The sequence below is a fragment of the Mustela nivalis genome (assembly GCF_964662115.1).
Source record: "Mustela nivalis genome assembly, chromosome: 5".
Classification (NCBI taxonomy): Eukaryota; Metazoa; Chordata; class Mammalia; order Carnivora; family Mustelidae; genus Mustela; species Mustela nivalis.
Genome location: NC_139024.1, coordinates 97582407 through 97603354, shown reverse-complemented (window position 1 = coordinate 97603354; position 20948 = coordinate 97582407). Strand labels below are relative to the sequence as shown.

Below are 20948 nucleotides of genomic sequence, written 5' to 3'. Positions count from 1 at the left end.
CAGGAATAACAAGAAGGGTTGAGGTGATCACGGGTGACACAGCGTTGCTGGTGGAAGATATTTTTAGTCTCTAGGGGGGCAAAGGGAGAGACCTCAATCCTTTAAAAAAATGTTCTGGTACAGAGCAAGTCCCAGACTCCCCTGGGTTTGGCTGGCCATCTGGCCCTCAGACTAGTACTGAGACCTAGTGGGAGATCCTGTGATGGCCCAATGTGGGAAGATGCTGGGTCTCGGTTAGCAGTCTGAAAACTCTCAGGGTCCCAGCATTCTTTTCCTCACTGTGGTATCTCCAGAATAAACACGGGTACTGGCACCAAGAGGTGATCATAATACTTGATGAACCAGTAACTGAAGAGCGGTTAAACTATTAACAGTGACAACAGAAGCATTTGCAAACTGCCTAAGGCCCCCATGGGTCATGGAAAAGGGTTAGCGCAAGAGAGATATCCATAATTCCCTCAGTGGTACCTCAAGCCAGACAAATGCTGTTTTCTCCCTGTTGTGATAGTACTATGGCTTGAAGCTGGAGTAGTCTGGAGAATGACTTTTTTTCCACAGTTACTAAATATAACAGTTGGTATACGTGCCACATTATATAACACATTCATTATAGTAGCTGTTACAGTACAATTATAATTAATAATTTTTGTATTTTAAAAATGTAGTCCATTAATTCAAAAATTTGAAAACATTTAACACTATTTTCCATGAAACTAGAAGTACTTATTTAGTTAGATGGATATTCTCAGAGAAATCAACTCCATAACCTTTGGGGGGAGGTGGCAATATGATCTTTCCACAAGTGGGGAAATATTTAGGGTGTGTGTGTGTATTTGGGGGGCTCGGGTATGGAGATTTTTAAGGATTTTGTACTTCCCTACTTCTAGGTGGATATAAAATGTCCTGACCTCCTCCTTCTGTTAATGTTTGTCTAGATAAAACCTTTCCTTAAGGTAGAGATCTTTAGCCAACCGACTTAAGAAAGCAAGCTGTTTGTTTTTCTTTTGAACTATGAAAAGACCCTGTTTACAAAGACCTTCTTTGACAAGGGGGCCTTGTCAAAAAAACAAGATAGTTGCCGACAGTACAACAATCCATATATACAAAATCTGTTTAATGGTCATTCGTATAAGTAGATTTATATAAACAGAAAATAGTTCCATTTTTTCTTCGCCAAGCAATCAAGCAAAACACTAGGACCAATACAATCAACAGCCCGAAGACTTGGATACAATAGCCACGCTGAGTAAGACATGAGCGCCATCTGGAGGGTCCACTTGAAACTACAGTGTACCATCTGAAGAACCTGTTAAGTATTAAAGTACCATTTGTGGATAGGAGTCAGGAATGAGCTACCTTCATTCCACAACCTGAGCTCCTACTATTTCAAGCTTCCAATAGAGGACTCAGAGTGTTGTTATTTAGTGAAGTGCTCTTAGCAGAGGTGAGGAATGAAACTTTCAACATCTGAGTACTGACGTTAGGTCATTAGTAAATATAAGTCAGAAAGTACTAGACAAGAGGGAAATAGGCAAATGTGTCCCCAGTCAGTGGCGTCCTGATGCCCCATTTCCTTACCCTGAGTGGGCCTCATACAAATCCATCAGAATTTTTATTCACAAGATGTAAATGACTGATGGTTTAGGTTTCCCAGAAGCATTTATATTTTAATAGAGAGAGAGAACCGGCAGAATTTCCAGATGTCAACTGTTGGGAAGGCTATATTGGAAGAAAACAATCATCTCCTTTATCAAATACTTAATCATTTCTTTTAAGTAAACTAGATCTGTTCCTGGCTGATACACTCATTTTAATGAAAATGTTCTAAAAGGAGTATTTAGTCCCTCAAAAGTCTGAGTAACTTAAAACATTCACATTTCTTATGTTTATATATTTCTAATAAGACACTGATTATCTCATCTGTTTGTTTTTATGATACTGGTATTTTAATGAGGTACCTAGTCCCCAGTGCTCTCAATTACCTCTGGTGAAAAACTTCATTTTTAAAAAATTTCCTACCACTTGAGGGACCAATACCTGTGTAAATTAAAGTAATAATTTTGTGGCAATATCTTAAAGAGCTTAATCTATCTGAACTTGTCATAGACTGCTTAGAGTGTGTCAGCTTACCTTGGTCTGTCAACTGCATTTGAAGATCACTGTTATTGTCCTATTTCCTATTTTCTAAAATTTGGCCTGAAGATCTCTGTCCACCAGGACCACCGCCATATTCAAGATCCTGACTTACACTTTCCTCCTAACTTTTAGAAGAATATGATCTTTCACTCCATAAAAATGAACATTTCAAACATTTCAAACTGACCCTCTTCTTGTGATGTGTTTGTACAATTCCCCCATCACCTTGTTTGGTTCAACTGGCTTCAGTTTTGTCAGCTTTATTTGTGATGAATTTGGCCTGCACCCCAGAAACTTATGTAAGACACTTTAGCACAGAAGTTCAGGTATTTAAGAATTAACAGAGAAATCCACCTAGGAAATCCATGTAGCAGACAAGACATACACTTTCTTGATATGAAGATTATAGGAAAACTTCAGTTGAGGTTGTGTTTTTTTGTTTTGTTTTGCCAAAATGCAGACTGACAATGTCTTTTTTTTTTTTTTGACAGTGCCTTTTGATTTATAAGTAATTCTGGTTTTCTGACTCTTCTTTCAAAAGCAATGCATTCTTTTTTTCTTATCCCAGTAACCCAAAACTGCAAATTGTGCATGCCCATGTATTAAGTAAACTGTTCATATGTTTCCATTTATAAGGCACAAAATCCACAAACTGCTCAGAGAAAGGAAGAAAATAAAGACCTGAAGATAAAATAACCTATTAATAGAAGAGTTTCATCAAACTGGAGTGAAAACAAAGTACTTCCCTTTGTAGTAAAAGGGACCTTATACTGATAGGAAACATAGCCTTTGAGAAGACTCCCATGGCTCCTCCATCAACATAGCCTCCTTCACTGGATTAATACATAAATCAGTCCTCAGAGAGGGTTGTGTGGCCAGAACACATCAATCACAAGTACCCCCTATCCCACAGGAGCTACTGGACAACAGAAAATTCTAGCTACAGGGTACCTGGTTCACCATTCTTCCCACAGGAGTCTTCAGGGACCAACCCACAGTGATCACACATGCTCATCTGTCCTGGAGCTTGATCCATCTCTAAGTTGAGGCATAGCCTCCTGCCTGAAGACCCTGAACTAGGGAAGATATGTGGGTCTGTAAATGGCAGCATCTAGTTAAGAATCTGGACCTTGGGTTCCTCTTGAAATAATCAGTTCCCTAGAAGAGCCAGAACCAATTCATTCTATTCGGGGTTTTGTTTCTTTAAACATGTTGGTCCAAATCTGGAGAAGATTTCCTAGCACAAGCCCCAGATTTTCTGGCCTATAAGATAGCCCTGATAGATCTCAAGTACTACAGTCCACAGGTATAAAACAGAAGGGTCTCAGGACACAAAACAGTATCCATGCTTGTTGGCTGGACCTTCTGATGGCTCTTGGCACTGTACTTTCTAGTACCATTTAGTAGTATATGAAAATAAGCTTCCTGAATGTCCACATGGATCCAAGCATTTCCTGGAAATACGACTGCTTCATAGTCCTCTATATTACCATGCAAAGTACAGATGGGAGTACACTGTAGAGAAAACAGCTAGGCAGACGTCATCCTGAGAAAAGGGTCAGTGTCAAAGTGGGCCAGAGAGGAGGGACCAGAAATCAGATGAACCAAGTAATTCATTATGTCTAAGGGTTTCACTGAATCATCTTGAAGTTTCTGACTTCTCCACCCTGGACAATCTGAAATCCAAATGAAATCAAGTTCTTGGGTCAGTTTATTCAATTACCAAAGACCAGCATGGTAGTATGGCCATTCCAATACGGTGTGGACCAGCCACATACTCACTTTCCAGTCCAACTTTATAACCCCTTTAGCTCCAGGGCTTGGCCCTAGAGGCCAAAATCAAAATTCCACTAAATTTTCAGGCAGAAAGATCGTCCTTAATTCAGTGTCCCATGAATCCTAGCCAAAGTCCCTTCCTTTCCTATATCTCGTAAGGCTGTGACACAGAGGGAAAAGTAATACTCCTTTTATTAGCAACAACTTTGAACAACAAAATTCTTGACTCCTTTGGCTTTCCAATGCCAGAGCATATCCTTGGAAATATGTGTTAATTTAAAAGTAACTCTTAAAAACAAAAAGTCAACTCCTATTGTTGTACTGAGCTTTCCCCAAATCACGGCAGGCTGCCTCTACACCTCACCCCACCTGCCAGCCTCAGGAATCTTTCTTTGTCAGTCTCGCCTTGACTTTGTGTCTCAGAAGCGCTGCGGTGGCAGCGCTGCAGGCCGCCAAGAAGAAGAAAGAAAGGCAGGCCATGTAGACAGACAGGGGGCCATGGCGCTGCAGAAAGATCTCCTGCCGCTCCTGGTAGTCCAGAAGGATGGCCTCCAGCTGAGAGAGCGTGCAGACAGACAGAAAGGCATGGAAGATCTGATGCCCATGGCCCACGATGTCACAGGAACCCGGAAAGTACTTCTCAGGAACCGGGCAGGAGAAGAAGTAGGCGCTGACCAGGAAGAAGAGGATCTGGAGGGTGTGGTACCAGGCCGCCTGCTCCTGGCAGCCAGCCAGGTGGCACAGGGCCACACGGTGGGCCACCGGGCTGATGTCTAGGACGAAGGCCAGCCCTGCCGGCACCACTTGACAGAGCTTCCTCATGACCGGGTAAGGCCTCCGGTAGCGGTACTTGGCGTAGCAACAGCCGGCGCAAGACAGCCAGCCACAGAAGGCAGCTGCGGGCAAGAAGAAGAGCCAGAAGAGCTCGTACCAGGCCTGGTCGGAGCTGTAGAAGAAGTGGGCCAAGGCGCTGCCGTACTGGTAGACGCTCACGCCCACGTAGTCCACGAAGTAGAAGGTGTAGTGCGAGAGCTCCGACTTGGACTGCAGCAGGTGGGCCAGCAGGCTGCACGTGAGGTAAGTGATGGACGACAGGATGAAGAGGAGCAGGGGCAGCGAGCGCGTGGAGGCCCACGGCAAGGCCTCGGCCTCGGCGAAGGCCCAGAATCGCAGGAGCACGGCCAGGGCGGCCAGCAAGTGGGTCCACACATTGACCACCTCATTGTGCTTCTGAAAGAGGCTGAAGAAGTAGTAGCGCCACTCGTGGCCCGTGGGGCGGTAGCCGGTACGGATGTAGGGCTCCCGGAAGAGCTGGGGCACGTCGGTCTCGGGGACGGTGCAGGGCATCTTGGGAAGGCCGTCCTCCAGGAGCTTGGGCAGGCGGCGCAGCTGCTGCCCGCTCACCGACAGCGTGCTCAGGCGCTCCAAGATGGCGGTCGTCATGGCTGCCGGCGCGGCCGACCGGACCTGAGGAGAACACAGGAGAATCGGCACACCGGCAAGGGGGGCACACCGGCAAGGGGGGCGGGCAGGCGCTCGGAGCTGCGGCGGCGGCAAGGGCTGTGGGGCTGCTTAGTGCTTCTAGAGCGGCAGGGAGCCCGGCAGCCGCGTGCGGCTTCTCTGAGCCTCATTTTTGTTGCATCTGTACCCAGTGGAGTTATACCAAGATCCCCTCCCACCCGAAAGTTCTGAAAGTTCTGGTTTCGTCTCTGCTACCCACTGCGGTGTGAAGCCAAGTCCCATCTAGTAGGCTGGGGCTGTTAGCCAGCCTGTAGTAATGGCAGCCACAAGATAAGTAAGGGTGCCTTCAGGGGCTTTGAGTATTCCTAGATACTATTACAATGTAGACATCACATACGCTCTAATAGTATGAGATACTACAAAATTGTAAATATTTATGGTGCTAACCACAGCCTACACTTCTTAAGCACCTCATCTTAAAATATCCAGTAAGTTTGCCAGTAACTTGAAATTCTGAGATAAGCAATAGTTAACTTGAACTTCAATGTAAAGACAGGCAAATGAGTCATGAATTTGGTTGATAAAGACCAGTACATATTCTGGGAAATAATTTAACAAGTAAAGGAAATTAGCATGTGGCCTAAATTTAACGTAAAATCTAATTGTAAAGATTGGGAGGGGTGTTTCTTTTTTTAAATTATGCTCTGGAAAGTAAGTAGCTTTGGATTTGCCTCTCCTGGGTACCTAAATCTATACTCCATGAATTTCAGATCTCAAAAATTCTTATTTACCCTACACTTGGAATTTTTACATGACAGATGAGCCAGATGAGCATAGCAATTGTCTCATAAAACATTTCACAAAATAGTTGCAAAATTTCATTTGGATTTTTTTGGGTAAATGGATTAGAAATTGGATTGGAAATGGATTTTCAGCATATATCCAGCTACCTTCTCTACTTCGTATTTCCCAGCCTCTTTTCTTCAGAGAAGTTCAAAACTTGATCGATTTATCTAAATGGCCCCCTCGCTTCAGAGCCCTTCTGCTGGGAGAGATACACCAAGTGCTGCTCAAGGCACTACTAATTTTAGTGAGGAAAATTTAATCTTCCTACTCACATTTCTTAATCAATATTGAAAAGGAAAAAAATACCAGGTCTAAAATGCAGGGTATGAAAATTAATAAAATGTAATAAATAAATAAATAAGTCCGGGGAGACCTGGATTCAGTCCTTGGTTTGGGGCCATCTGCTGGGTTGGGCTAGATAGAGCTAAGTAGGCTTCAATTTCTTCATCTGTAAAATGGGAGTAATAATTCTACATACTGTATGAGTGGTTTTGGTGGTTAAATGCTTATTAAGAATTATGGAGTCAGAAGGACAAAAAGAAGGTGACTGAGAGAGAAAGAAAACAGTCATCAGAATACCTTATTCATTAAAACAAAAAAAGCTAAGCCGAGCTTCTGCTGTTGGCCAGCAGGGGGATCCAAGGACTGGGAGTTAAGTTCTAGATTGAGACTCCTCCAACTAACCTCCTGTGGCTGTTGCTGACCGAGGACATCAGGGCTAAGGGAAAGGGACGGGAGGGTGGGAACAGGTGGAGTATGCTGGCTCCAGAATCAAGTGAACCCACTGCATGACTGGGCCTGGGACACTGGATAATATTTCAAGTTGTCCTGGGGCTACTGGCTGAGAACCATGTGGCCTGGGGGAGCTGGGCTTTGTTGGAGCCCTGCAGAATTAAAGAGTGCTATTCTTTAGATATAGGCTTCTGCCATCTCTTGTGAAGTGGAGAGGGAAATCAGATAGAAATATTGGTTTGATTTTGTCCTTGGGAGCAAAAGAGGTGAGTCACTGGGGATATGAGCTGCAGAGGAAGGTATCCCTAAGGATGCTCCCAGGTAGGCCCCACCAAGCATTGCCTTCTAAGGGTGTTTCCATCATCTCTGGGCACTCAAACCAACTGGAGACAAGTCCACATCCAAAGTTAAATAACACATGACTGCACCATTTCTGCTTATGTTTGTCTCCACAAAATACGGTGTCTAGGGCAATAATACAAATGAATTTCTAAGGACTGAAAACTGGGTTTTGGTTGTCTAATAGTTGGAACCAAACACAATGCAGACCTGGGAATCAACTGGCATCTGTCTCTTCTGAGGGAGAAAGGACAGATCATGATGCTGCTTTATTGTCAGTTTCCAGAAAGCCCTGTGTGCAGGGCTCTTACCCCAAGCATTCTTCCAGTCTTCTTATCACCAACCTCACTTCATGGCTTTAGCTTGACAAGTCCTTTTCAGAAAATTATTTCTACTTCTCTCATACTTATGGAAAATAAACTAGGAGAGGTTTATAGAAGGGGATAAGAGGTTTATAAGAAGCAGAGAAGTACAAAATATAAGGGTTTTAACTTTAGCTTCAAAGGAGAGGATGCACAGGAAAAAATATTGGCAGAATCATTATTCCTCCTGCAAATGAAACTTTCTTTCCCAAGGATCTTTAAAATGCTGCCACACCAGCCTCAGGGTCTCCTTAATAACTCCATCCTCTGGAGTGTGCACCCCAACACAAGGTGACCTGGTTGCTGCAGGGACACCACCCCCATTGGCCTCTGACTCAAGATATGATCTCTTATCTCTGTCAGCAATGAGGATACTATAAAGATCTAGGTCATCTATCTATGGGTGAAAGGATCTAAAGTCCTCTTTGGAAGTGCAGGGTCATGAAAAATTCTAAAATAATAGTCAGAAAGAGAGGGGATTATTTCTTTGTCCCATGCTCAGCAACTGCCTCTTCCCCAGCCATAAAATTCTCCCTTCATCTGAGAACAGCCACCACAGCCACAGCAATGGTGAGAGGGTAGACTTTTTTGTTTTATCTTCATTAACTTCAGAAGTCCCTGTCCAGTGGCTACCCCCATACACAGTACTACTTTCACTGAGCCAGAGTGTGTTGTGCTTCTAGAAATGGGCTTCAAAGGGCCAGCTGTAAAGTCTGAGAACCTATCTGGGAAGAAACCACATATTGGCCTCATGATGTTAGTGCAGGCACATACCTCCATCCTTCCTGGTGCTGGCCCTAAGTAAGGGTCTCCCCTTCATGTCCCCATGGACTTCTCCTTGATGATGTCATCATCAGCCAACCAAGATATTACCTTAGAATGATCTCTTCTGCACAGGGTTATCTCCAGCTCCTCTGCTGAGACAGTCAAAATGAAATATTCCTGAAGAATTCTCATGAACTGGCTAAGCTCATCATATTTTGATCAACAACAGAGCTCTTCCAGAGCAAAGACTGTCCGCTCAACAATATTGCAGACTACAAAAGCCAAGAAGGAAGAATAAAAATAAGACCCCTCACCTCAAACAGCCTACAAGGTAATTCTGAAAGTTCATGAATCTGTAGCCAATATCACCAGACCACTTATAATTGGGTGTTAAGCAGAGTGAAATACAAACAGGTCTCCAGAACAGAGCATACTCTGGGTGTGCTGGGGCTGAGACACGTGAAGGGGTGAGGAGCAGGGCATTCCAGGAGAGGGGTGAATATGAGTGAGGGAATACAGTGGCTTTTTTGTGGGTCCCTGAGCAGAGGGGCTGTTGGGGAGGAATAAGGCAGCAAGTGGGGTAGGTGCAATGGCATTAGCAAAAGTTTAGATCTGATGTTGCAGAAAGCTTTTAGCTTTTTTACTCTTTATCTCACCCAAGCTGTGGGGATTCAGGCTGCTGACCAATGCCTCCCCTCTTGGCTTAAATGACACAGTCCTCTCTAGTCTTGCCTGATTTTTTGTTTGTTTCCTTCCACCACCCCGTCAACTGTGGTATTTGCAGTCCACCATCTGCTCCCTTTTCCACATCCACAGTCCCTCTCATGCGGGTACTGCTCCCATACCCCTGGTTTCAGCTAGCACCTGTATCAGATGATTCCCACACATACATCTGCAGCCAAATCTGCCCTGAAATTTAGATTCAGTTATCCAGTGGCCCTGGATTTCCAACTGAGTATTCCACGGGCACTTCAATTCAACATTTTCAAACTTCTTCAACCCAGATTTGACCCTTCCCCTACATCAAATCAGTCATTTAGGGTCTGTTGATTTTATCTGAAAATTTCTGGAATCCACTCATTCATTCTATTTCTACTGCTTTCCATTCAGGCCTTCAAAATGAACGTATGCAGAGGATAATAGCAATGTCATCACTGATATTTCTTCCTCCAGCTCCCCTGTCTCATGTCCCCCAGACCCTCTTTTCCAAGCCACTTCAGGGTGCTAGTTTAAAAATGGAAATCTGATCACCACTCCCCTCCCCATATCCCATAGCAGCTCACCACTGCTTGTTTACAACACAAACTCTTAGCCCTTAACAGGCCAACTTCTGTTTACTTCCTAACACTCCCAGTTTCCTCTCCCAGGAGAGGATCCACATGCCCCTCCACCCCCGACTGATGGCCTAGATGATACAGCACTGGAAGTTTTTCAAAAGTGTCACACTCTTATCTCTAGTGCATTCTTCTGCATACAAAGACAACCCTCCAGTCCAGCAACTCCAGTGGCAACTCCAGTTCATCAACGTTCCTCCCAGGAGCTCCACCAGCAAGCTTTTCCTAACCCCTAAGCCAGTTTTGAGACTCTCCCCAGCAACATTCTACCCTGGCCTTCCTCCCCCAGCACACTTCGGTCTGGGGTCCTGATTGTTGGTTTACTCTGCTCACTCCTCCATTCCTGGCCAGCTCCGTTTGAGGCAGGAACTGCGTGGTATGCAAATTCCCACATTTAAAATAGTATGCAGCAGGGGAGCTTGGGTGGCTCAGTGTGTTAAGCCGCTGCCTTCGGCTCAAGTCATGATCTCAGGGTCCTGGGATCGAGTCCCACATCGGGCTCTCTGCTCAGCAGGGAGCCTGCTTCCCTCTCTCTCTGCAGGCCTCTTTGCCTACTTGTGATCTCTCTCTCTCTCTCTCTGTCAGTTAAATAAATAAATAAAATCTTTAAAACAAAAAAAAGTTACATTGTGTTTTGGACCATTTAGGGGTCCAATCTTAAAGTTTTATTTCAGATGTTCCTTTAAGATGATTTAGAAAAATTAAAGATAATTATTGTAAGACAAAAATAGAAAGAGAAGAACAGGTAAAATCTATGTTCAGAGCAATAATTTGACATTTTAGTAAAAAATTATATATTTACATTTTCTTTTTAAAAAGAAATCATGGGCGCCTGGGTGGCTCAGTGGTTAAGCCGCTGCCTTCGGCTCAAGTCATGATCTCAGGGTCCTGGGATCGAGTCCCGCATCAGGCCCTCTCTCTCTCTCTCTCTGCCTGCCTCTCTGCCTACTTGTGATTTCTCTCTGTCAAATAAATAAATAAAATCTTTAAAAAAAAAAAAAAAAAGAAAGAAAGAAATCATGACCAAAGTATGCATTTTGAAGGTTTGGTTTTTGTCTACCTAGCTTTGATGGATGAAAACTACCCAGAATGCAACCCCTCTTCATGCTAAATAAATAAAACAATGAAATGACCTGTTTCTGTGAGTGTTGTGTTTCTCTGCATTATGCAATGTCAAGTGCCCATAAATAACCATTTAACTTTCAGAGAGGAGCTGGAGAGATGAGCAGTGTGGCACCTGGCCTGGTCTCCAGTCTCCTGGTAACAGATATAACTGCTTAAACCAGGTATGCCCATGGCCCTTCCTGCTCCTTGCAACCTCCTCCATCTGCTGGGTTCCCTCGCTCTGGGTGCTCACATGTACCCTACTTTGGGTGCTCATTATCTCCTACACCTTTGTAGGATACAGGAGGCCTTTCCTCTGGTCCCTACCTGTGTGTCTCCATGACTATTCCCAACCATCCTCTAACCCTGCCACTTTTATGTTGTATTCCATTAATTCCACCATTCTTTCAGGTCTCTGTGCTTGTGTACATGACTGGAATGCCCACCACTGATGCCCACTGGCCAACTCCTATTCATCCTTCATGACCCAGTTCAAATTTCCCCAGGAAACAAGTGCTTCTTTGCCTATACTACCACTGCACTACCCTTCCCCCCCAAAAACAGCACTGTCCTTTATAATTACAGTGTCCTGGTTTGCATTATAGGCATACCTTATTTTTCTGTGTTTTGTTTTAGTGTGCTTTGCAGATAATGCATTTTTAAAAAGATTTTATTTTTAAGTAATCTCTACATGCAGTGTGGGGCTCAAACTTACAACCCCAAGATCAAGAGTTGCATGCTTTACTGACTGAGCCAGGCAGGTGCCCCCAGATACTGCATTTTTTACAAGTGAAAGTTGGAGGCAGCACTGTATCCAACAAGTCTGTCGGCACCATTTTCCAACAGCATTTGCTTACTTTGTGTTACATTTTGGTAATTCTGATAATATTTCCAACTTTTTCATTATTACCACACTTGTTACAGTGATCTTTGCTATTATGATGATATTTGTTTTCGTACCATGGACTGTGCCCATATAAGACTGCAAACTTAATAAATGTGTGTTGATTGCTCCATGGACTGGCCAGTCCCTGGTCTCTCTTTCCCTACTTGGGATTCCCTGTCCCCTGAGACATGACAATATTGAAATTAGGCCAATTAATAAACCTACAATGGCCTCTGAGTATTCAGGTGAAAGGAGGATTCACACATCTCTAACTTCAAATCAAAAGCTAGAAATAATTAAGCTTTATGCAGAAGGCATGTTGAAAGCCAAGACAGGCCCAGAGCTAGGCCTCCTGCACAAACCAGCCAAGTTGTGAATGCAGAGGAAAAGCTCTTGAAGGAAATCAAAGTGCTACCTCAGTGAAACACCAATGAAAAGAAAGTGATACCGCCTAATTGCTGATGTGGAGAAAGTTTCAACATTCTGGACAGAAGATGAAACCAGCAACAACATTCCCTTCAGTGAAAGCTTAATCCAGAGCAATGCCTTAATTCTCTTCAGTTCTTTGAAAGCTGAGAGAGGTAAGGAAACTGAGGAAGAAAAGTTTGGAGCCAGCAGAGGCTGACTTTGAGGTTTAAGGAAAGAAGCCATCTCCATAACATAAAAGTACAAGGTGAAGCAGCAGGTACTGATGTAGAAAACTGCAGCAGGTTACACAGAAGGTCTAGCCCAGAGAATTAATGAAGGTGCTACATTAAATAACAAAATAAATTTTCAATGTAGATGTAACAGCCTTCTATTGGAAGGAAATGCCATTTAGGACTTTTGTAGCTACAGAGAAGTCAGTGCCTGGCTTCAGAGCTTCAAAGGACAATCTGACTCTTGTTAGAAGCTAATGCAGCTAGTGATTTTAAGTTGAAGCCAGTGCTCACTGACCATTCCAAAAGTCCTAGGGTCCTTAAGAATTATGCTTGGTCTACTTTCCCCGTGCTCTATAAGTGGGAATAGCAAAGCCTAGATGATAACACATCTGTTTATAACGTGTTTTACTAAACATTTTAAGCCCCCTTTTGAGACTTACTACTCAAAATAAAGATTTCTTTCAAAATATTACAGCCATTAACAATGCACCTGATCACCCAAGAGCTCTATGGAGATGGTTAATGTTTTAACACTGGCTAACACAGCGTCTATCCTGCAGCCCATGGATCAAGGAGTCATTTCAACTCTCAAATCTAACTTAATTCTTAATTAAATTCCATAATTTAGGGGCACCTGAGTGGCTCAGATGGCTGGTTGTCTGCCTTTGGCTCAGGTCATGATCTCCAGATCCTGGGATTGAGCCCCATGTCTGGCTCCCAGCTCAGTGGAGCGTCTGTTTCTTCCTTTCCCTCTGCCTCTCCCTCTGCTTGTGCTTCTCTCTGTCTCTCTCAAATGAATAGTTAAAAATCTTAAAAATAAATAAATTCCATAATTTATAAATTACAGAATTTACAATATAAATTAAATTAAATGTTATTTAATTCACATTTCATAAGGCTATAACTGCCATAGATAGTGATTCCTCTGATGGCTTTGGGCAAAGTAAACCGAAAACCTCCTGGAAAGGATTCATGATTCCAGATGTCATTAAGAACATTCATGGGAAGAGGTCAAATACCAACACTTTCAAACAGAATCACATACTACAGAGAATTCGTTCACTGATGAGGCAAACTTCACGGTTGTCTTATTGTAAGAAAATGCCACAGCCACCCCAGCCTTCATCAGCCACCACTTTGATCAGTCAGCAGCCATCAACATCACGGAAAGACCTTCTACTAGCAAAAAGATTACAACTCACTGAAAGTTCAGATGATGATTAGCATTTTTTAGCAATAATTTTTTTTTCAAATAAAGGAATGTACTTTGTTTTTTAAAGACATAATGCTATTGTACACTTGACAGACACAGAATAGTATAAATATAACTTGTATATGTTTTAGGAAACCAAAGAAGTCATTTGACTCAGTTGATTGCAGTAAACACTTTGGTTGTATAGAACCAAACCTACAGTATCTTTGAATTGTGCCTGTTATATTCTCTGCCCACTAAACTATTAGATCCCTTGAGGGCTTGAGAATTTTTTATCACCTCCTACTTGTGCCTAACACAAAGGAGATGTTCCAGTTAAATTGTTGTTGAATAAATGACTAAATGGAATGAAAATGTCAGAATAACAGTAACAACAAACACTTACATGGTGTTTATTACATGCTCGAAAGTATTCTAGATTCTTTGCAAATATTAGCTCATTTAAACTTCCTAACAACTATCTAGCATTAGTACTGTTCTTGTCATTATTCCCATTTTACAGCTGAGGAAATAGAAGCACAGAGAGATTAAGTAACTTTCCTAAGGCTACACAGTAAGCCCCAGAGCCAGCAGGTAACCCAAAGCAGTTGGCCCTAGAGTTTGGGCTCTTAACCACTATGTCCTTAAAAACTGCACTCTAAATGCATACCCAAAAATGATGACATGCAACTTCAGATATACTGCTGTATATCGGACTGCTGCTCTGCTCCATTAACAAAGATAATTTGCAGTTGGCCTTACAAAAGCAATCAGTATTACAAGCTCATTTCTTTGCCACTTAGTTGATCTGTAAATCAGATTTCAGGAGAAGAAAATGTGACTTCCAGAAAATCTGACTGAAATCTATCAGAAAATCCAAATGGGTCTCTAACCCAGATAAAAGTGATCATAAACCCAGTGGGCCTCTCACTGTAGAGACATGCCATTTGTTATGGCCGGCTTTGCAGAACTGGTGTGATGAGGCATTCCAATCATAAACCTAAAGACCAAGGTCATTTATCAGCCTGTTGGAGGAAAGCACACCAACACTGAGAGTAGTCACTGAATTCTGCTGTCTGTAGCATGCTATCTAAAAAGTCTTTCCCTGATTAACAAAGTAGAGAATTAGATGAAAAACTCTGTATTTGGCAAATGGACATAGTTTGGTATTGATGATATTGTATCTGGAGGCCAAATAGAAGTGCTTCAAAGTAATGGTGTTCCCTGATCTAATTCCTACTTAAATGGAACACAGTCTTGGAAAAGCTGATTCTCTAGGAAAGCACCAGATGAGGATGTAGACCTCCCAACTTCTAGGGGCGCCTGGGTGACTCAGTCGGTTAAGAGTCTGACTTCTGATTTCTGCTCTGGTCATGATCTCAGGGCTGAGGGATCAAGCCTTGTGATAAGTTCTGCACTTAGCATGGAGTCTGCTTCAGATTCTCTCTATCCCTCCCTATCTGCCCCTCTCCCGGCTCGTGCATGTACTCTCTCTTTCTCTCTCAAATGAAAGAAAGAAAGAAAGAAAGAAAGAAAGAAAGAAAGAAAGAAAGAAATTCCAACATCCTGTTCCAGCTCTACCACTAACTATGGGAGTTTACACAAATCATGCAACCTTTCTATCCTTGGTGTCATTGTCCACAAAATGGGGTTGTAAAATTCTTTAATCTTCTGCATTTTCTGTAAAATCCTGCAATTTTCTGTAAAATTCTGCAGTTCATCGGGGCTGTTTTGCTTTGTATGGAAGATCAAGCAGTGTGCTAAAACCACCAACAAACAGATTCTATGACATCACCTCATGTCACTGTGTGGGGGGCTCACACAGATGGCAGGAAGGTGGCCTGCTGGTTGTTGGACAGAGAACAAAAGAGCAGCAATTTCCATCAAAGAGAGCAGAAGAAATGCTTCCAGAATCCAAAGAAGGCCAGCGTTACACGTCACTGCATAACTATAAAGGGCTGGGAAGAAACAACAGTCAAAATGCCAACTTAGGGTCCATTTATAAGGACTGGAAACTTGCTCTGAGCAGCCTTTGGCCTAACGGAGACAGACGTGAAGCTGTAAACAGCCTCAAACACCTCCAGGATCTCTAAGCATCCTTCAAGCAAGAGGCTGCTGGGCCCACATGGATCTTTATAGCCACATCTGCCAGATAACATAAAAGTGTTTATAAAATCATTTTAAAGAGTGGCACTACCAGCAGAATCCTGTTATTAGCAGAGATAAATTTGACATGAATTCGGATTCACAAAGGGTTAATGCATATTCTGTCCATATTTAAGAAAACCTAACAATCGTAAGTAATATCTCAATATCCAAAAATGGGAGATCTGATTTCATAAATTCTGATAAATCTACGCAATAGAATACTATGGACCTATTAAAATAATTATGTAGATATTTAACATTTATTGTTTTTAGAAAGATGAATGTGAAATATGTTTTTCCTTGTTTTTTTTTCATGTAGTCTCCCCTGCACTTAGAACAGGGACTGATCTGCACATAGTAGGTACTCAGCAGGGATTTGCTGAATACAGTGCTGAATACATTTGCTGAATACAATGAATGAATGAAAGACATTGTGACAAGGAAGAAGCAAATTAAAAAGAATATGTCCTACTTTTGTAAACATATACATATAGCACAGAATAAGTATGAGATTGCATATAATCAAAACAGTAATACAGAACATTGTTAAGTGGTGGGCTTATGGAGAATTCTACTTTTCTTCTAGGGTAGATACTATCATTATGGTACTCTTTTTTCTTTAAAAGACTTATTTTTGAGAGAAAGAGAATGCAGACGTGCATGCGTGGGTGGAGAAGGGCAGAGGGAGAGAGAAATCCTCAAGCCAACACCATGCTGCGTGCAGAGCCTGATGCCAGACCCAATCCCAGGCCCTGAGATCATAACCTGAGCCGAAATCAAAGAGTCGGATGTTTAACCGACTGAGCCACCAGGTACCCCGCATTACAGTACTTTTTTTTTTTAAGATTTTATTTATTTGACAGAGATCACAAGTAGGCAGAGAGGTAGGCAGAGAGAGGTAGGCAGGCTCCCCACCGAGCAGAGAGCCCCATATGGGACTCGATCCCAGGACCCTGAGATCATGACCCTAACTGAAGGCAGAGGCTTAAACCACTGAGCCACTCAGGTGCCCCCTATTACAGTACTTTTTAACAATGAACATTTACTACTTTTGTAATTGGAAAAATAGTTATTGCTATTCTACAAATAAGAATATTTGACATAAGAATGTAAAACTTGGTAAAACATCATTAAAGAGTACAATGGATTTTAAGACTCTCCCTCACCCCCTCCCCCCACAAAAATCACCCCAGGATTATAAAGAAATATATACTTATTTGCATTATTCTATGGATTTTGAGTTCGACTAGTTAAGATTCCATACTAATAAAATTATTATTGGAAGCAACCTATCTATACTTGCCATAATGTAAGCTAATGCTCATGGGGGCTTAGAAAGGGAAAAATAAATATATTAACATCTACCATTAAAGTGGCAATCATGTTCTCTTAGATGGGGAAAGGCAACATAAGCAATATTGTCTAAAGAGGTAATCACTGCACACAAACCCACATGGCCTTCATACCAGTCAGTCCCTGACCACATGGGAACCTGACATGGCTGAACCCTGCCCGAGAAAAAAGTGAGATGCTCCTGTGCGCTACAGATTGCCAGAAACACCTGTCAACTTCTGGGCTCAGTGACCCTTCCAGCTCTGGATCTCTTCCTCTGTGCATCCCCATAATATTGATAGGAGAAAGAAAAGACAACATTAACTTGCCGCTGTGCTCTGGGGAATCTGAACAGAGCTTATTTCCTCCTAGTGCCTTTCTCTCTCCAGCTGGAACCCTCTGGCCAGGATTCCTGCATTTTCCTCATTACTTCCTATACTTCCCACATCTCAGGTCATCTCACTTGAACAGGTACTGTTTTCCAAATGCATCGTTACAGACAGAACACACCTTCCACAGGCAATAGATGGTATCTGTGTTTCATTCCAGTGGGACGATTGAGGGGAGCTGGGAACAGTTTAGAACACACTGAACAGTCCGAAGTCAATCAACAGGTTAGCTGGGTGTGAGGTTCGCTTCTCTTCAGAGACTTCTTGTTTGGGCAGAGGTAAGCGCTGATGTCTGAACCGCCTGCTAATTGATGCCTAGGGACAGGAGTCCCCCCAGACTTTCTGTAAGAGTGTAACTACCGGCCTCCTTAGGTGCGGGCTGGCACAGTAACGCAGCCTCTCGCCTGCAGGAAGCTTCGTCACCCACCCGCAGTCCTGCTGGGACTGGGGCCAACCCAGGTGAACCTTGAAGAGCACTGCACACTCCACTGGCAGGAAATCAGTCTGGGAAATGTACTTTCCATAGCAGAAGAATCTGATAACAAATTAAGCCCAGTTTGGAGCAGGATGTAAGGAAAGCCCTTTCCCTAGCAATGAAAAGTTAACCCTTTTGCCACTAACACAGTCCACTCTCTTGGTAGTCCCAAGGCCCGGACTTTTTATTTGCTCCCATGAATCAAGCAAGTCACTTCAATTCTCAGTTTCTCTTTACATATCCTCAAGGCCTTAATTCAATTCTGCATTGACCACGAAGTCTTCTCCAGGCCACCCTGATTTCTTTTCTCCCTGAACACTCACCTGCCTATTCCACATGTTTGGTAAGCAGAACATCGAGATACAAGCTCCGTTTCACTGCTGTGTAGGAAGCCTTGTGTCCCCTGTATATTGGGTTGCAAGCTCCTTGGACACTGACTTACTCATCCTTTCTCTCTCCTATCAGCAACTATCAGAGTAAAGGTGCCCCAGAATGTGTCAAAAGATAATTGTTTAAGACAAAGTGAAATAAGATTCCCCTTTGGCCCTCTTTGCTTTTAAAGGTAAAACCAGTGAGATCTTTGATAATGAAAATGGGAGTTATTTCTCAAAAGGAAACAACATTTGAGTTGGGTGCTATTTATTTGGGTGTGGTTCATCTATGTGGTAGGTATCCATAATGGTGTTTAAACTGTTAACTGATTTCCAGTCACCAGCTCACTTGTGGTCTATTTTGTCTTACCATTGGTACTTTTGTGCCCAAAAATGCCTAAGCCAAGATTCAATATAGAGAGAGGCCAGGCAGAAAGAAGGGTAAAATAAAATAACATTGGAGCAGGAGTTCGCAGATTAGGAGACCTAGTTTTTTTGATCCTTGGTGCATAGAAGTCAGAACAGACTGTCCTGGTTCCCTGAGCAAGCCACACACTTCACCAGGGTTAACTGTGCCCCTCTCTATGCCTGGCAAAGCCACATTCCGGCTCAGATATAACCTCTTCTGTGCAACTTAGCAGAACTAATCATGTCCTGTTATTCCCCCTTAGCATTATGTTGTAACTGGGTGTACACATGTCTTCCCTTACATTAAAGCATGAAACTCATTAAGTTGCACAAGGACGTTATTCAAGACATTAATTTTACTTATTTATTTATTTTAGTTTCTGTTACTTGATTGTGAGGATAACAGGTGCAAAGCACTTAAGTGATCTATTCAAAGCCCTGAACCAAATCGGCCCTTGAAGTATGAGCAGACCCCGCCGCTTCTGAGTTCTGTGACCCCAGAGCCAGCTACCCATGTCTCAGAAAAAGAAAGTCCCTCAAGCATGAGTGGAAAAAGAAGAGCTGGATGAGAAGTGAATGCCTGTGTGCCTCTGACCTGATGACAGACAAGGAATCGTGGCTCCCTGTGACATCCTGGGTGTGGCATCCAGAGCCTCCTCTCCTAGGACTTCTCAGGACCACCCTCTGAAGGGTACCCGTGAAGACCTCTCTCCACTTCCCAGTGTGACCTTTTCTACAATTTGGAGTAATAATTCATGATTAGTAGCTGGTCTGGTTCAAAATCATTAGTCATTCCATTGAGGAGCTTCTGTTTGAAAAGTCTGAAAAGTTCAGATCAGTAACTATAAACTGTCCCATAGCTTCAGTTTTCCTCTCCATCACATGACAATTGCCCACCTGCCTAGCCTGCAAGGTCTACCAAGGTAGTGACTATTTATCACTCAGGATGGCGTTAGCTCCAAGATCTCAGATTTGACGCTCTTCCTTCCTTACTATATACTCCCAATGTCCACCTGAGTCACTCCTTACCCTCTAACACGCTGGGTTCTTCCAAATCTCTGGTCCCCCAACCCTTCTTCTCTCTTAGCCCACCCACCTCATTTGGCCCCATGGACAGCTGATTTCATTTCTACCTTGGCCGGCACCCTTCACCCTTCACCCTTTCTTTGGGTCATTCTGCATAGCCCTACCAATTTCTCTCTTTCCTTGCCAGCTACTGTGTGCTGCTAGAAACACTCATGAAACACTGAGACCATTATGAACCCATGCCTTTTAACCTCCACCAAGGCTTCACAATATACCTCCGGATGAATCACACTAAGCACTGTGTTTAAAACCAACTACGATGTACTGAGTTTTGGGACTAGTGTGACCAATCTCCTAATCACCTAGCCTGGAAATCAAACTGGACTTTCTCCTTTTCCTCTCCCCTTCCTTCAAAGCTGTCATCAAAACTTTTTTTTTTTTTTAATTAAGTTGCTGTATATCCAAAACCGATTCCTTCTTTTCATTCCCCTGTAAGCCCATATACTGTCCTAGTGTTACTATGGTGATAACTTCACAACTGAGCTTGCTCTCTCTAATCTCTGGCCCAAGTTCCATCTTATCCGACTTGACTAAAGTTTGGCTGATAACGTGCCCCAAAACCACTGGTAGCCTTCTCCTCTCTGCCAAAGACAGATCACATTCCTGAGGCTGGCAGTCAAGGTCTTCTCTGCCCTGACCCTAATCTGCATCTTCAGACATCACCCCCTGCTTCACTAAATGTGGAACAAAATGAAGTAAACAGAACAGAACAGGTCAGGGTGCACCTCACATATAAAGGGTAAGTCTGTCATGCAACTCATGGTTCCTAAAATAAAATCTGCTTGTTACTAAGGGTCATGTTAAAGCTTGCCAACCGATGGGCGCCTGGGTGGCTCAGTGGATTAAGCCGCTGCCTTCGGCTCAGGTCATGATCTCAGGATCCTGGGATTGAGTCCCGCATCAGGCTCTCTGCTCAGCAGGGAGCCTGCTTCCCTCTCTCTCTCTGCCCGCCTCTCCGTCTACTTGTGATTTCTCTCTGTCAAATAAATAAATAAAATCTTAAAAAAAAAAAAAAAAGCTTGCCAACCGCTGATCTGTGCCATTTGCTATACCTAAGCGTGCCCTGAGACTTTCTCTTTCATTTTGAAATTATGAAATACTGCAAGTACACAGACTAGTTTGTAGGATAATAAACAATTGTTGGTCAACCCTTAACATATAACCT

The 20948-nt window shown here is 43.0% G+C and overlaps 1 protein-coding gene and 1 long non-coding RNA gene across 4 annotated transcripts in view; one reads left to right on the top strand and one right to left on the bottom strand.

The window, feature by feature from the left end:
- Window positions 1-1093: 1093 nt before the first annotated feature.
- The window catches only part of PAQR8 (progestin and adipoQ receptor family member 8), a 43222-nt gene continuing 23367 nt past the window's right edge, over window positions 1094-20948 (bottom strand). The window contains exons 2-4 of one of the 3 annotated variants that reach the window (XM_082729360.1): window positions 19293-19430; window positions 8427-8569; window positions 1094-5379 (exon numbers count right to left, since the gene is read on the bottom strand). In XM_082729360.1, coding sequence (XP_082585486.1) covers window positions 4291-5379; window positions 8427-8432 — 1095 coding nt within the window. In that variant the 5' untranslated portion in view covers window positions 8433-8569; window positions 19293-19430 and the 3' untranslated portion in view covers window positions 1094-4290. The remainder of the gene's footprint in view (window positions 5380-8426; window positions 8570-19292; window positions 19431-20948) is intronic. The other 2 variants (XM_082729359.1, XM_082729361.1) reach the window with 2 other exon arrangements.
- Window positions 10768-19208, top strand: LOC309864036. The gene is made up of 2 exons (XR_014311348.1): window positions 10768-11037; window positions 19075-19208. It is a non-coding gene; the product is annotated as an uncharacterized lncRNA (long non-coding RNA).